Below are 15,675 nucleotides of genomic sequence, written 5' to 3' on the forward strand. Positions count from 1 at the left end.
TAGCTAAATGTTAACCACAAACAGCATCATTTCCAGTAAGCCTTTATATTTACATGAACTCTTATATAACCAATGTTGTTGATACACTGATAAAAATAGTCACCTTGAACTACTTCAAAATGGTTTTGCAACTTTTGGCGTCATTTTCTTTTCTTTTCTTTTTTTTTTTAACTTGTCCTGTCCAGCATTGTAACAAACAGAATGATGGACTGGCTGCTGTGTTATGCAAAATAAATTTGCTCTGTCAAGAAAAGCTTTATGGGTGTAAGGCTCCTCTTGATAATCTCATTTTTTTATTTCTTTATTTCTATAAATATATTGTTTTATCATATTTAGTATTATAAATAGTAGTATAAATATTTTGTTATATAATTTGTGTTATCTTGCTGGACCTGGCCAGAGGCGACAGAAGAAAGAAAAGAAAGAAAAAATGGACAGAAATGGAGAGAAGTAAGAAGGAAAGTGGAAAAAAGGAAGTAGAGACAAAGATACATTGGATAGAAGCAACAACCCTTCATTTCAAGTTAACACCAGACAACCAACAGTTACACCTGTACAAAAACACAACAGAGAATTTCTCACAGCTTTTACAGATAAACTAAGCTGACAATCATCAGGAGTTCCTAAAAAACATAACTAAGACAACAACAGCAAGATGTAACACAACAACAACCGAAGTACCAAACAAAGTAAAAAAATAATAGCTTGTGTATAAATCCACTGGACAACTCAGTGACTGTGTCAGCATGCAGAGTATAAGGAGTCAGGATTGAGCAGAGATAAGTGTGATTGTCAAAGTATGACTATGCCTCCACAGAGGCCAGAGGCAGACTAGGGCAGCCCAGAGACCCTGGAGATAGGCAGCAATCACTAAGACTACCCCGGACCCACCCCAAGAGCGGCAGAGGAAGGCCCCAGACAGAGCCCCCTGCGGCCACAGGCACTGGGCATCCAGGTCTGCCAGAGCGAAGGGCCCCGAGCCCCAAGAGCCCAGAGGGTCCCCCCCTCTAAGACAGAGGGCCCACACCACACCTAGGAGGAGCAGGCCCCCCCAGACAGCCACCCGGCACGGGTCAGCACATCCCGGTAACCAGGGCACTATCTACCACTCCTCCCATCTTCCTCCACCCTCACCAACCCCCCATCCTTGCCTCCGCCCACTCCCACGCCCCTCTACTTATTTTAGAATCGTGTTGACGTTTCCTTTGCACAAGTTTCTTTTTTCTTTTTGTTATAAACTTTGTTAAACTTCAGTCATCCAGACTCTTGATAATCACTTTCTTTACAACAATTTGACATGTCATGAACAGGATTTTGTGAGTGGCCGAGAAGGAACCAGCGACGACGTGTCTGATCAGCCTGATCTCAAAATTTGATCACCGTGTTTGAAGGGGGAGCTGTTACGGTGAGTCAACAGAGATGGATTTGTACCCCAAGGTGCAGACACAGACCAACCAGAAGGCAAAGGATGTAATAAACAGAAAAAAGGGAGTTTAATGAAGGTTTGAGCTGAACCAGGAAACAGTCTGTAATCCAAGTTCAGGATCTGATGGCTGCTGTGGGTCTCAGCTGACCAGACAGAACAGGCAGAGCGTGGCGTGGAGCCGGTAGGAGAGTGGTGTGGAGAGTGCAGCTGGAGCTGGAGAGGGGAGAACAGATCCAACCGGGGGAAGACAATCCAGGAGGTTGGAAAGACAAGCAGGGCTGGCAGGATCCGTAGCACCAGGAGTCTAAGCAAAAAATAGATCTTGTTAATTACAAGCAGAATCTCAAGCGGAAGACTAGTGAGGCCACGAAATACCAGATGGGTAACTGGACGATCCGGCGAGGATGGTAGAATGATCCAGTGTTTAAGTACTGCAGGGAAGTGGAGGTGGCTTGATTGGTGGATGAGATCCTGGTGTGGAGATTAGCTCAGATTGCCGCCCTGGAATAATCTGGTAACCCTCCTGGCTAGGTACAGACATGACACACAAAACAGAGAGAGCCAAACGCACACACTAGGGCAATCTGGGAACCACACACAGGGGGAAACAGACAGGAACCCTAACGAGACCATTCCTTTGGTTCTCTATAGTCAGTGCCAAAATCAACAAACCGAAACCTAGAAAAAAAGTCTGGTGAGTTGGAGTTGCTTCTATTTTAGTTTGTGAGGGAGAGGTTGAAGGGCTTGGGGGGGTCACTGCTCTGGGCGCAGGTAAAATCGCCAGTGAACAGCGTTACTGCTTGGATTGGTAGCCGCTTGAAGTGGAGCGGCTGTCAGACAGCAGGTAATAACCATAAGGTTGTAAAGGACCTTTTAAAGAAGAGTGTCTAGATATACTGATTATCTGGATTCTGTGAAGTAGTTTGCAGAATAGAAGTGGGACCCCCCCATTTTGGTACAATGGGTAAGACTTCAAGCACCAGCCTCCTCCTAAGAGAGAAATGCATTGTTATCAGTTATTTAATTAACTGTATGGTGTTGTTGATAAGTCTGCTCAACACAAGATGTATGTACAGATAAAAAACTTTGAGATGAAAGATTTTGCGCACATTTCCATACAGAGTATTTTCACATGACGTCATAACAGTCATCACTATTTATGAATCAACTATAACCTCGGATAGCACATTTTTGTATTTAGTTTCTGATTATGGTTGACATTTGTGTTGGTAACGGATGTAGGAGTTGTTCCAAAAGCAAAAATTCTTGATGATTCCAGTTATACTGGGGAAGCGGATAGAAGAGCTAAGGAGACAACGATGAATGTTATGGCCTGCTCGCATCAACTGCAAACATTTCCAGCCTTCTACACACTCAAAACTGTGGTACATTTCATTACAGGTACGATAATACCATTTTTTTATGGTTCGTTAAAAAAACATACATACATAAAAAAACAAAGTTTGCCAGTCAAAATTAACATGACTGAATGGGTAACTACATATAACTCTTAGGATCACATTTCAGTTTAGAATAATTTGTATAAGTACCTGTTTAGTGTCATTAAAGGCAAAATAAGCAGCATTGACACCTAGTGTTTCAAATCAGAACAGCAGTCTAAAGAGAAAAACACAGAGAGCGTCACCCCCTCCTCAGAGAGTTTCGCGCAGGTAGCCAGTGTCGTGCCATTAATTGCATTGTTACTTGCAAAATGTCTCTTTCCTTTAAAAGAAGGCATACTGCTATATAAATAAAATGCAGTGAATTTTGGTTTACAAACACAACATCAGGGGTCTCCAACCTGTGACTCTGGAGCTGCAAGTGGCTCTCTGGACCTTCCACAATGCCTCTAAATACGTGGCTAAAATATTTTTTTAAATCAGTCTTTCCTGTCTTTAGGTTGGAAGCCAGGAACTTTTATTTTTTATTTTTTTTTTAACTTTACATAATTTTCCACAAATATCTACATCCTTTAAAAGAAAGTCTGCCTATCCTTTTTTTTTTTTTTTTTTTTTTTTTTTTTTAAATAAAGGTTTTATGTTTTCCTTTATTTTAAAACCTAAAAATGGAAATAAAAATGTGGTTCTTCAAAAATAACAAATATCCTATGGTGGCTCTTCATTAAAATAGAAATATATATGTTAAGTTGCCTTTTTGAAAAGACTCTTAACATTTGCAGCTCTAAAGGAGTTTTATTTAGCTGGCTGAGGGAAAAATGGCTCTTTGGATTGGAAAGGCTGCAGACCCCTGCACTAAACACATAAACAAATTTAGCAGCAGTTTTCTCTTTAAACAGCAACAGACAAAATATTTCTTCATATATATTTATAAAATCAAATATTTATGCCAAAGAAGGATGAAATGTTCAGGATTTACTAACTAAAAGGTAAAAAGTCAGCAGGATGAATGTAAAGCTGTGAAGCTGCTTCCTTCTAAACACAGAAGGAACATTTTATGTTTCCCGTCCAAAACATCATAATGTTCTGTCATCTGCATGGGTTTTGACAAAGAGAAACATCAATTCTTCTTCTTCTTTCTTAAGTTCCAAACAGAAAACGTCTCATTTTAATAAACCCGCTCTCTCCTGATTATATCAGATGCACCGCTGCAGCAGGGAAGGAAGACAGGGGCCAGCAAAAAAAACAAACAAAACAAAACAAAACAAAAAAAACAAAAACACAAATAACGCGCAATTAAAAAAAATTAACAGCGTTAATGAATCTTGTTAACGCACGAATAACGCGTTAACGTGCCCAGAACTAATAATTACATAAAATATTAATTATTGATAATAATAACATCAAACCTTGGAGCACCACCACACTAAGACTTGTCTAATGGCAGCGTGGACACCATTAGAGTGTTAGATTAATTAACTGAATAAATTAATTAATTTAAGCTAGTCAAATCAATCAGTCTCAGGACGTTAATGATGTGAGATAATTCACAATAACTGCAACCAGTTAGGATAAATATGAAATATTTATTAACAGGTCTAATCATGCATAATATCAAAGGAAATATTTACAAAAAGGTTTGATTTAAAAAAAAAAAAAAAAAGACATAAATCAAACATTGGGAAATGCAGATATGATGTTCAAACCAGAATCTTATTTTAAGGTATTCATAAAATGTGGAAGAAAAATTAAATGTGTGTGTAAGAAATGGAAACAGAAGTTAATTAACCTGTGGTGTTAAACTAATGTTTAAGAAAAACTGGGAAGGATTTTTGAATCCTAAAAGGAAAAATAGTGTCATCTGTTTTAAGCTGGACATTTAACTAGGAAGCAAAATTACTTCACTAAGACCACTCTGTCAGACAGCCAACCATTTACTTTAGCAGACCAGCAGAGAATTGATCCTGGCAGGACTCGTCTGGTTCTGTTCGGATCGAGCCGACTTGTCACAGATGGTGGATAGTGAGTTGTTTGCGGTAAATCAGTTCAAAAAAGGGGAAAAACTCTGTAAACTGGTTCAGACTTGTGGCACGCCTGATTTAACCAGTTTTAAAAGAAGGATCAGAAAATTCCAAATTCCTCACTTTCCTTTGTAAGCCCTAAAACTCAGGAATTTACGACTTGGTCCGATCTCCACAGGTCAAACAGGTCAGCTCTTCAGCCCCGATTGGGGAGTACACTTCCTGGGTTATGTTCAGGATCTAGCAAGTTTCTGAACTAATGTTCTGTACACCCACAAATCTAATCTCCACTGGGACATTTGGTGGGCCCACTTAGGTTATCTGAGCCCATTGGTTGAACACTTGTGCATTAACCACAATCTTTCAACTTACCAGAACTTAGAGGGGGCTGACCCTGTTCTGTTCAGTTCTGTTAGAGAGATGCTTCAAGAAAATTCCTGTGTGATGTCTCTGGGGCAGAGAAGTCTCTTCAGAAATGGAGAGAAAAAGAGAGGCGGAAGAACAAGGTTTTTGCCCTGACACACCAAGGTGCATCAACACTGATTAAGTTTGAGCCTGCTCTCTGCTTGTCTGCTAAGAAATGGTTGGTTGTCAACATGCATGAAGGAGAGAGGAAATCTGCCCTGTGCATGTCTTTTGTATTAAACCACATTTTTGTCCTTTGTTTTTATAACTTGTTAAACTCTCTCAGTTTATGGTCTCCTTTTATACTAATTGTGATCACTGGTTAAATCAGACTTTCGTGCTTCAGTGCCAGTTTACAAAGTTTTCTTTTTGGCTCATTAGAGCCACATTCAACAGCTGGACATTCTGATCTTTTTGGCCATAGTGCAGCAGACAATTTTTACTATTTCACCATCTCTTGACACCAGCATTCGAGCTGCGTCTCGGGACAAGACTGAATAGAACATTCACACCCAAACCTGTGGACCACCATGTGTGACAAAGCTTCGGCCTCCCTCGAAATTGAGTGGGAATGACCACCAACATCCCTCTGACATTATGCAATATTTACACTAGTTTAATAAATATATTTACATTTAATTTAACTGGTCGTGGCTTGTGATTTTTCCCTTCATGGGGAATCATGTTATGGGTCCCTTTGAATTTAGAACTCACGTCGTTGGCAGCTTAAGACTGATTAGATTAGATTTGACTAACTTGAATTAATACATTTATTCAATTAATCTATTACTTTAGTGGTTTTCCATGCTTCCATTAAATAAAGAAAGAGCTTGGTAGTGCTCCATGTTTTTTTTTCTCCCCAATATTAATATTAATCATTCATATTGATTATTAAAATTTTTATTTTTATCTAAACATTTTTAATGTTCAATGACTCTAGATGCGCTGAACCCATAGATGGCACTGCATCAAGAACTGTTATTTGTTAATAACTGATGATCTTATTGCAAAGAGATAACAAGCATTTACTATACAAAAAAGACTTTCATATTTGCTCTGCAACTGGATGGAAACTTGACTAAATAAGCTGGAAATCTTCAAGTTAAGAAAATAAACAGTGAAAGACTGATGCCTTTTTTAATCAGTGATGACCTAAGTCCTAGGACTTTTGTACAGGAGCTAAAATGTTTTTACCATTGTATTTTTAAACTGTATTTAGCAGTCTAACTATGGAAGAAATTATGGATGGAATAATTAAAAAAAAAAATAATGGTGAAAAATATAAATTAAAATATCTAAATGCTATTTTTTGCTAATTAGTTCAGTCCTTTGGGAACAGGGTCAGATAAAAATCAGTTACTCTTCCATGAATAAAATGATTAAACGTTTATTATTACATCATAACATCATTTTGCATTATTTGTACCATATTATCATCTTATATTCATCACCATAAACTGGCCCATGTTTGCTGAACCCATTTAAAAGCAGAACGTGGATAATAAAGAACTGTATCTGTTGTGCAAGTGAAGAGCTCTGAGAACATGTTTTTCAGTCTTTGTTCAACCTCAGGTGCTGCGTCTGGAGACTCAAAGTCAGTATTCCCACAGTTTCCTAAGTCTGTGCAGGAAGGAAAAAAGAAAATTAAAAATAATGTAATCAGAGAAAACATCACATTGTTTCTTGGCAAATGAGGTAAATGTGTATCTACATTGGTACTACTAAAACACTCCAAACAAATAAAATGATAAAAATTGCAATATTACTTTTTCAGATCAGTTCTATGAGACAAATGCTGAAGATTCAATATGATATAAGATTTAGAAACTCACCGTGATCTGAACCAAAGATCTGGGGTTTGTAGAAGCCAAGACATTCTGCCTGTTTCTCAAACTCTTGCAGCTCATCAGCAGTAATGACTGGTCTTCGACCTGTTGAAGAAGTGACACATTCAGGATTAAGTCTTTTAATTGAATTTTCACTGTATTTACAATTTACAAATACTAGCACACTATACTTTTCTTTCTTTCATAACAAATATAATAAGATGAAGATGAGGACACAGCTGAGTCCAACTGTAGCTTCTTCGTTCCTCCACTGTGGATGTGGCTGCTGTCTAAAACTTACATTGAGATATACATGCAGCACCCATTACTGAATAAAAGAGTAAGAAAGGCCATTAGGCCCAATCAGAGGGACAGCTCTTTATTTAGTGAGTCTAGGAGTTTGAATTTGTTTCTTTTATTTGTAAGCTAATAACGGGGCTTCAAATGGGATTCTAATGAATGGACTTCAACAGAATAGGATGCTTCTTCTTGCCTGTATGTTTTGATGAAGAATTGTGCTTGCAAGGTGGACAGAACAGCACACTTCTCTAGGATAACCAAGGGAAGCCCTAGCCCAGGTAGACAACTTACAGACTAGTCTTGTTCACAAGTGTTGAAACTGTATGAATAAAACATACACATTGCATGACAACAAGTCATTTTAAAACCTAATTGCTGGCTTTTCTCATTGACCTCACCCTGTGCAGAACAGTGAGGTTATTTAGGGCTATGCCAGCTGTTTTACTGCACACCCTGACAATAACCAATATTTTGTTTCTATTATTACATGCTAAAAGACCAGCAGCACATAAAGTTAAAAGTTAATAAGTCAAGATTTACACACTTTCAACCTAAATCACTTTTTGCCACTAATTTTCTTATACTTATGTTGTTCTTACTGAGAAGTACAATGATTCCAGCATCCTTATGTCCCGATACAACAAGGCAGTCCGGACATCCACTCTGAAGCAGCACACCTTTTTCTTCCATCTTGAGATCTGTTGGAAACATTAGAGGAGTTGTTCCAATGATATAAGGCCATATCATCATGATTATAAGATGTCATCATAAGGTGTTAAACATTATATATATATCATTATTTATACTATTCTACATTACTTGGTTATCAGATTGTAAAAATATTGCAAAACATAAACAACTAGAAGCACCAAGCCACAGGGTCACTTGCCTGAGAAAAACCACAATCTTATTTAGAATCATTGACTCTGGAAACTTACCCTTAGACACCAAGATGAAGCAAATGACTTTAATAGTCTTGATGTTATTGAAGAATTTACATTTTCTCTAATGGCGGCAATCACAGTTAGCTGTTATTTAACATACCATAGAGTCAATCATTTTAAAGTGCCCAAAGGGACTGCAGTAGTCATAAAACGTTAAGATGGATCAAATCTAAGCATTTTTGAATAATTATAACACCAACACAGAAGAAGTTTACATATCAATGAAATTCTGCAGTGTTACAATTTAATACCCAGAGAACAGGATCAACAATGCATACACATTCTTAAAAATTCTTACTTTTTTGGCCATCAGTAAAAAATATGGAGTTGACCGCGTGGAACAATTGAAAGGTGCCATTCTGACAAACCCCTGATCTGTAGGGGAATTATAAATTAAAAAAGAAAAAGAGGAGTATATCAGCAAACTGAAAACATAAAGTGACGTCCAAACACAATTTCCCCAAAAATTATAAAGCTTCTAAAATGCACCAGAACCCTAAATCTTTCTAGGTTTAAACACATTTTAATTGTGTTTAAACAGAAATAGTACAAAGAAAATAGTTTTTACTGTATTCAACTTGAATGACCAAATTTATTATAAGCTGTCATATATGAATTAAGAGTTGATCAGTTATGATAAAGACAATTTTGGAAAAATGTTTTGTACTCTGTGAACATTTTATGTGGACATTCATGTGAATAAATGGACTCATTTTTAGAAATGAAAAAGATTATTTACGATTTCAGTGTAACATTGATGTCGTAATAGTGTTGTCTTTCCGTTGAGGTGATGTCCACAAGAAAACTTGGAACCAATAAAGTATTAAATAACGCTGGTAGCCAGCAGTAGTTTGAGGACATTCCGATAGTGTACCATCTTCCAAGCACCTGGAATAATAATAACAAATAAATGAAATGAGTTTGTACATATTTTGAATAAGTTAAACATTTCAGACAAGATGTTGCTCAAATGTTTCAGTATGTTTTGGTGGGAACTTTGAAAACTGCAGTGTTATATTTAAATGTGGAAAGAGACTTACATCTGAACCTTGGGCTACAGTTTTTGTCAGCTTCTTACACTCCAGTGGCGCAGGCTGGCACACTGAGATGAGACTCAGCAAAACAGCAGCAACACACACAGTCTTCATTCTGGGTCAGTGAGTGCTCCTCCTGTCTGTCATGCTTGTCTTATATTTATATTACTGACCAATTATTTCTGTTCAATTCACCCACCCCTCTGCACACTAGCTAAATGTTAACCACAAACAGCATCATTTCCAGTAAGCCTTTATATTTACATGAACTCTTATGTAACCAGTGTTGTTGATACACTGAAAAGAATACTCACCTTGAACTACTTTAAAATGGTTTTGCAACCAAAAGTGGATATAGAAAAGGAAATTACAATTTAAAGGTATGAAATGAAAAAGTATTTATAACCAAATTAATGAATTGTGTTCTTTAGTTGTCTGTTTATAAACAGCATTTTAAAATACATTCAGAAATTACAGCATTTAATAATGAATTATTCTTTCAATATGCAATTCCTCTTTATATTTCAATTTAAAACGTGTAATTGCAAACATATCCAAAGGAATATTTGTAAAAATAAGGCCTTTAAATTCTGTAATATTAACAATTAACCACCAAACACCCAGCCAGTGACAGCATTACCTTCAAAGTTCACAGATAGCAGCTACTTTAGTTACACACACACACACACACACACACACACACACACACACACACACACACACACACACACACACACACACACATAAACTTACTCCATAACTTGGTTTGCTTCAACTGAACCTAAGAGCAGTTATTTTGAAGCTATGTGACGTCGTTACCTTCACATTACAACAGGCACAAGTACTTTATGTACTACTAGCTTCAAGTAACTCATGTCTGCAGTGTGACAAGACTTGTTCCCTAATATTAAAATGACACAAAATTTGTTTATTTTTCGTTTCCAGAACAACAGAGAATCTGTAGCAGCAAAGCAACTGATTTGCTTTACTAACTCCATTCTTACCTTCGAGTTGAAATGTGGTATTAAACACAAAGTATAAACAGTAATATATTTAAAAGTAAAAGCAAAAATGAAAAATGAGAGAGACAAATATTAAAAGTATACAAAAGATCATATTAGATACAAATATTGCCCTAAAAGATCAAGATAAGCTCTTTTTAACTAGTATAAGAGCCATTTTGCAAGATTCTCAACTGGTCCCGCCCTTAGATACCTTATGGTGCCCCTGGACACATCATCATGTAACCTGGTATCACAGGGGGTTTCGGGTCTGTCAACAATCAGACCCCCTCCTCCAGGCGACCCAGCCAGGGTTGATGAAGCCCAAGCTTGTGTCCAGGTAGCGCTACCATACCTGCCATGCCTCTCCCCTCTTGATCCACAACCACCTTGACGCCACTTCTGCTGCGTCGGTGGCCAACTTAACAGCCCTTCGCTGACTGACTCCTGTGATGCCCAGCATCTTGTAGGCCCTGCAGAGGTATTGACCCACAAATCCTCGGCATACCACTTCGATGGGTTGGCATCGTGCCCACCAACCACTCCTCCACTTTGCCCTCTTTCTCTCATGGGCCTCCTCCATCCGGCCCTCCAACCAGAGATGTTCACAAGTCATTTTTTGCAAGTCCAAGTCAAGTCTGAAGTCTTTGGGGGGTAAGACTTGATCAAGTCTCAAGTCTTTGGTCACGAGTCCAAGTCAAGTCTCAAGTCTTGATAAAATAATTTCCCATGTCTTTTCTTTTTTAATGAACCTTCTTATCTGCTGCTATTCGGTCAACTAAGAAATAAGAACGCTGTCCAGCTATATTTTATATATTTAAAGCATCAACTGTATTATTATCCCTCCTTCATCTACTTTCATAAAATATCAGTACTGATTAGTTGTTATATGATCACTTTAAAAGAGTACTGCAGTGCAATATAAATGAAAACACACAATGAATGATTTCCTTTAAAAGGAAAATGTATTCTTCCATCATGAACATGGTTACAGTATATCTTGCCCCCTGTTAAGACTGTCTACGGTCTTTTCAAATTTTTAACTGGACATTACACTCTTTTCATGTCAGTACAGTAACATCCTTCTATTTAGTGCAAAACATCTCACTATAGCTTAATGTAAACAACTTGTAAACAAAACACTTAAAGTACTTTAACAACTTGTTACAACGTTACTTCTGTGCCGACAATAACATTTTTTGTGGAAAGAATCAATTGTGGTGTTCTGACTAGAACAAAAGTATTAAACAAAAACAAACTTACATTAAGATCAGAATGTTTTATCTTAATTCTCTCTTAATGCACTACTGGGCAAACACCACCAAGCTTGAGTGTGTCTTCCAGAGGTCAGTAAGACCTAGAAAAGTATTAGGCAACAGAATGGTTACATTTCAAAAAGATCAAGGTGGACAATGTCCTTGCACTGATCCTGGCTCGGTGAGGGCGCATTATTAGGCCTCCATGACTAAATACCCGCTCTACTGGTGCACTGGTGGCAGGGACAGCAAGCACTCTCACAGCCACAAGAAAGAGCCTTGGGAAGACTTTGGCATGCCTCTTCCAGAAACCTAGGCAGTCCACTTCTTCTTCATCAGAGGACACCTGGATGTAGCGATCAAGCTCACCTCTGACAGATGATACATGGTCACCTTTCTTGTTGCTTTTCTTCCTGTAGCCAGTGAAAAGGCGTGGTGTTTTAGCAGGTGGTGCATCATCATTCTTATCATCCTCTCCACTAGTGCTCTCAGGAAGTATGGCGACTTTCCGAGCCTCAGCCAAGACCAGTTCTGAAAAGTTGCACACAAATCATGGTTAGTTGCAATATTATGATGTAGATTTGATACTACTCACAGTAGTGATGGTGAAGTTAATGAATGAGACTTTACTGATGTTATTGAAAGTGAGAAAAGATTTGTCTGCCTGAAATTTGGGAGGAGGAAATGTAGAAAATGTACTGAATTTAGCTTTAATTTGGTGTCTGAGAACATCAAGTTTTGAATGTCAATGTGATGATGAGTTAAAATGATGTGCATTCATTCACCTACCTATTATCATCTCCTTCACTTCCCTCTTGACGTCATCTGGTCCAAGGACATCTTGCTCGAGCCAAAAAAAGCAAAATGATGGATCAAGTACAGCTGACATCATATAGACCATATCTCCATATGGAAGATCTCCTGCAGGTTGAGCTGAATCAGCCATTTTGACATTTGCAAAGATCCCCTGGAAACGGAATTGTAGTGACTTCTGGAGAGCTTTCACAAAACCACTCAGATGCCGAGTTGTATTCAGCATACTGTTGAGGTGGCTGTTGAGTGAGAGAACACAGGGCAGAACTGCACTTAAAGTCACAACTTTCTCCCCTTGTGTGAGGTCTGTTGCTTGAAGAAATGGGGCCAAAATATCCACAAGCTCTTTCAGCTGACTCAATTCTCTTGCAGATAGGCACAGGCCTTTATGTCCTTGGGCTTCTAGAAGAGTATTTAGACTTTGAGGGTCCAGCTCAGTGACTGACTCCACAAGGCGAAGAGTCGTATTCCATCGGGTTGACACGGCAGACGGGACGCTGCGATTGGCTCCAAACACTTTCTCAAATGCTTCTTTCAGCCCGCATGTGGAATGAAGCAGACTGCAGAATTTTGTAACTTTTGCCATTGCAGTATTCAGAATCTTAGTCTCTTTCAGTCCATCCCGCACCACAAGCTGTAATGAATGTGCAAAGCACTGAAGTCGCTGTTGACGGCAGCTGCGCTGGATAGATTCCACTTCATCCTGTAAACTGTCACTTAACTCCTCCCATAAGTTGCTGTTCTCCAGGTCATCTTCACCATCTTCGATCTCAGTTGTTGTTGTAGAGGGGAAACAAACTGTAAAGGCCTTTCTCATATTTGATGCGTTGTCACAGATAATGTAATCTACTTTGTGCATTATATTGAAGTTGTCACATATCTCCTCAAATTTCTCGCTTATTCGTTCTCCAGTGTGTGAACCTGTGAATCGTTCACAGCTCAAGAGAACTGTCTGCAGGCTTGGGCTGTCTTCCTCCATCTCCATGAAGTGGCCTGTTACCCCTAAAAATCCACGCATGCTTCGATCTGTCCAAATATCAACAGTTACAGACACAGTGTCCGTCTTTTCAAGTTTAGATTTGATCTTGGACTCTTTGTCTGCTGCTAGCTCACTGAGACGTCTGGTAATGGTGCTTCGACTAACTGGGCAGTATCGCTCCTCTACCAGTGACATGAATTTCTTGAAACTAGGCTTGTCAATCAGAGACAGAGGCAGACTGCAGGATATGATGAGATCTTGTATTATGGATTCAGTAATGGCCTTCTGTCTGGGATGGCTCTGGCTGTAGATCTGCACACCTTTTGTCTGAGTTAAAAAAGAGTCAAGGCTGCTCTGTCCCTCTGCACTGGCCACTTGTTTTGCTTTACTGAATTGAGAAAAACTGTAGATAAGCAATATGAAAACTTAGGCTGTTAATAATGGTAATAATATCTGAAATATGTAGCTAACATTTTTATGTGGAGCAAAACCAATCTGAAACCACATATTTTAAGAGAACTGGTCCAAACTGCTGTTGCAGCAACACTAAACTTGTATTTCTTAATATTAAGAGGAATGCTAAAAATGACAGACTAAAGTACCAGAAAACAATTAATATTCCAGTAACGATAAACTAATGATAATAAACGCCACGTTAACGTTGCTCCGTTCAAATTAGTGTGACAAGCAAACTGACATTCACTGATGCATTCAAATGTTCAGTTACGAAACTGGTAAGCTAAACATAGCTGCAGCTGTACTAAACATGTTTGCTAACCGTGCATATAGGCTAACGTGACCCACCTGTCCGGGTGAGTTTTTAGGTGCCTGATGAAATTAGATGTGGTTGACCCTGCATCTTTAATCTTTGTATTGCAGACTTTGCAGTCGGCGCTTCTTTTATTGTTCTCTTGTTTGAAGTTTTTAAAGCCAAACGTAATAATGAACGGTACTGCTGCGGCAGCGCCAGCATCTGCTCTGTCGGTCGCCATAGTGTCATTTGAACAAAGTATCAATGCGCGGGGCTGCAAGCCGCGCACCTGGGGTTGTATCATCTGGTTACCATGGTTACCATGTGGCAAAAGGAGGAAATGATATTAAGCTTCTCTGACATTTCAATTTTGCCAATGAAAATACGCCCAGAAAATAAAGATTGTTCACGAGTCCCAAGCCGCGAGTCCGAGTCGAGTCTGAAGTCAATTTAGGTGCGACTTAAGTGCGACTCGAGTCCGAGTCGCAAACTCGAGTCCCCATCTCTGCCTCCAACTGCACGTTGAGCTCCAGAAGAATCACCTACTTGGTTGCTGCTGAGGTAAGAACAATGTCTAGCCTTGATGTTGTCTTGGCGACTATTTCTGGGAACTTCTGCTGCTTCCCCAGGTCAACTTTAAGCTCCCAATCACGCGCTGTCAGGCCAGGGGAGGTATTTTGCAAAGCCACTGTAGGCTTCTCCACAGCTCTGACCAAAGTGATGGTGTTCCTAACTTGGTAGAGGCTCTTGCTGTGGCTGATTTCACTGCAAAGAGCATCCGCCCTGGATGGCTGGTGCCTGTCGGGGTCGTCGGCTGCTGATCTTGGCCTGCTGGGGCCTGTGCCCCATGACCGTGGCATGCTCTGGCTGGGGCCTTCCTCTGACGCCCTTTGGGTGGGTCTGGGGTTGTCTTTGTGGTGGGATGGATGGGGTTCATGCTCCAGGAATGCTTCTGGTTGCCTGGGTCTCTGGGCCGCTCTAGTCTGCCTCTAGCCTCTGTAGAGTCGTGGTGGCTTTTGCACAATCTCACTCACCACTCCTCATCACTGATCACTCCTCATTCTTCATGCTTTGCATGCTGACATGGTCACTGAGTTATCTAGACCTGTACACTAACAGCTACTCTTGCTTAGGTTTTTTTTTGTGTGTGTGTGTGTGAGTGTATACACTACCGTTCAAAAGTTTGGGGTCACTTCCCTATTGAATCCCATGGCAAAGTGACCCCAAACTTTTGAACGGTAGTGTATCTGGTACTTGGTTGTTGTTGTGATACATGTTTGTTTTCTTTTTCTTTTTTGCTTGTTTTTCTTTATCTTTTGTTGTCTGGTTATTTTTCAAAGAAACTCCTGATGATTGTCAGCTGTGTTTTTCTGTAAAAGCTGTAGGAAACTGTTGTGCTTTTGTTCAGGTGTAGTAGTTGGTTGTCTGGTGATAGTTTGTGTCTGTTGAGTCTTTGTCTTCTCTTACTTCTTTCTGCTTTCCATTTTGCTTCTTTTTGCTGTCCTCCTCCTTTTTCGTTTCC

General features: G+C 39.2%; 2 protein-coding genes across 3 annotated transcripts; both read right to left on the minus strand.

Annotated features, from left to right (window-relative positions):
* Positions 1-6,620: 6,620 nt before the first annotated feature.
* Positions 6,621-9,526, minus strand: LOC121637325. 2 transcript variants are annotated; one of them, XM_041981410.1, is made up of 6 exons: positions 9,360-9,526; positions 9,059-9,207; positions 8,618-8,694; positions 7,975-8,073; positions 7,082-7,180; positions 6,621-6,863 (listed from the first exon to the last, which is right to left on the minus strand). In XM_041981410.1, exons 1-6 carry the CDS (start codon positions 9,465-9,467, stop codon positions 6,697-6,699), a joined length of 699 nt encoding a protein of 232 aa, XP_041837344.1. In that variant the 5' UTR covers positions 9,468-9,526; the 3' UTR covers positions 6,621-6,696. The 2 variants fall into 2 exon arrangements, with proteins under 2 accessions (XP_041837344.1, XP_041837342.1); XM_041981408.1 differs by having other exon boundaries at positions 6,621-6,869; positions 9,360-9,505.
* Positions 9,527-11,362: 1,836 nt separating this feature from the next.
* On the minus strand, positions 11,363-13,563 carry LOC121637320. The gene is made up of 2 exons (XM_041981398.1): positions 12,400-13,563; positions 11,363-12,141 (listed from the first exon to the last, which is right to left on the minus strand). Exons 1-2 carry the CDS (start codon positions 13,439-13,441, stop codon positions 11,723-11,725), a joined length of 1,461 nt encoding a protein of 486 aa, XP_041837332.1. The 5' UTR covers positions 13,442-13,563; the 3' UTR covers positions 11,363-11,722.
* Positions 13,564-15,675: the final 2,112 nt, after the last annotated feature.

Source organism: Melanotaenia boesemani, chromosome 3, assembly GCF_017639745.1.
Source record: "Melanotaenia boesemani isolate fMelBoe1 chromosome 3, fMelBoe1.pri, whole genome shotgun sequence".
NCBI classification, from domain to species: Eukaryota; Metazoa; Chordata; class Actinopteri; order Atheriniformes; family Melanotaeniidae; genus Melanotaenia; species Melanotaenia boesemani.

Bases quoted from the DNA above. Each gene is read 5' to 3' on its own strand.
- LOC121637320 (XM_041981398.1), bottom strand. From the start codon at position 13,441: ATGCGTGGATTTTTAGGGGTAACAGGCCACTTCATGGAGATGGAGGAA. The intron at 12,142-12,399 runs GTAGGTGAATGA...GCAACTTTTCAG, and splicing joins AGTGAAGGAGATGATAATAG to AACTGGTCTTGGCTGAGGCT.
- LOC121637325 (XM_041981408.1), bottom strand. From the start codon at position 9,467: ATGAAGACTGTGTGTGTTGCTGCTGTTTTGCTGAGTCTCATCTCAGTG. The intron at 9,208-9,359 runs GTAAGTCTCTTT...TTATTATTCCAG, and splicing joins CTGTAGCCCAAGGTTCAGAT to GTGCTTGGAAGATGGTACAC. The intron at 7,181-7,974 runs GTAAGAACAACA...CTTCTTCAACAG, and splicing joins TGGAATCATTGTACTTCTCA to GTCGAAGACCAGTCATTACT.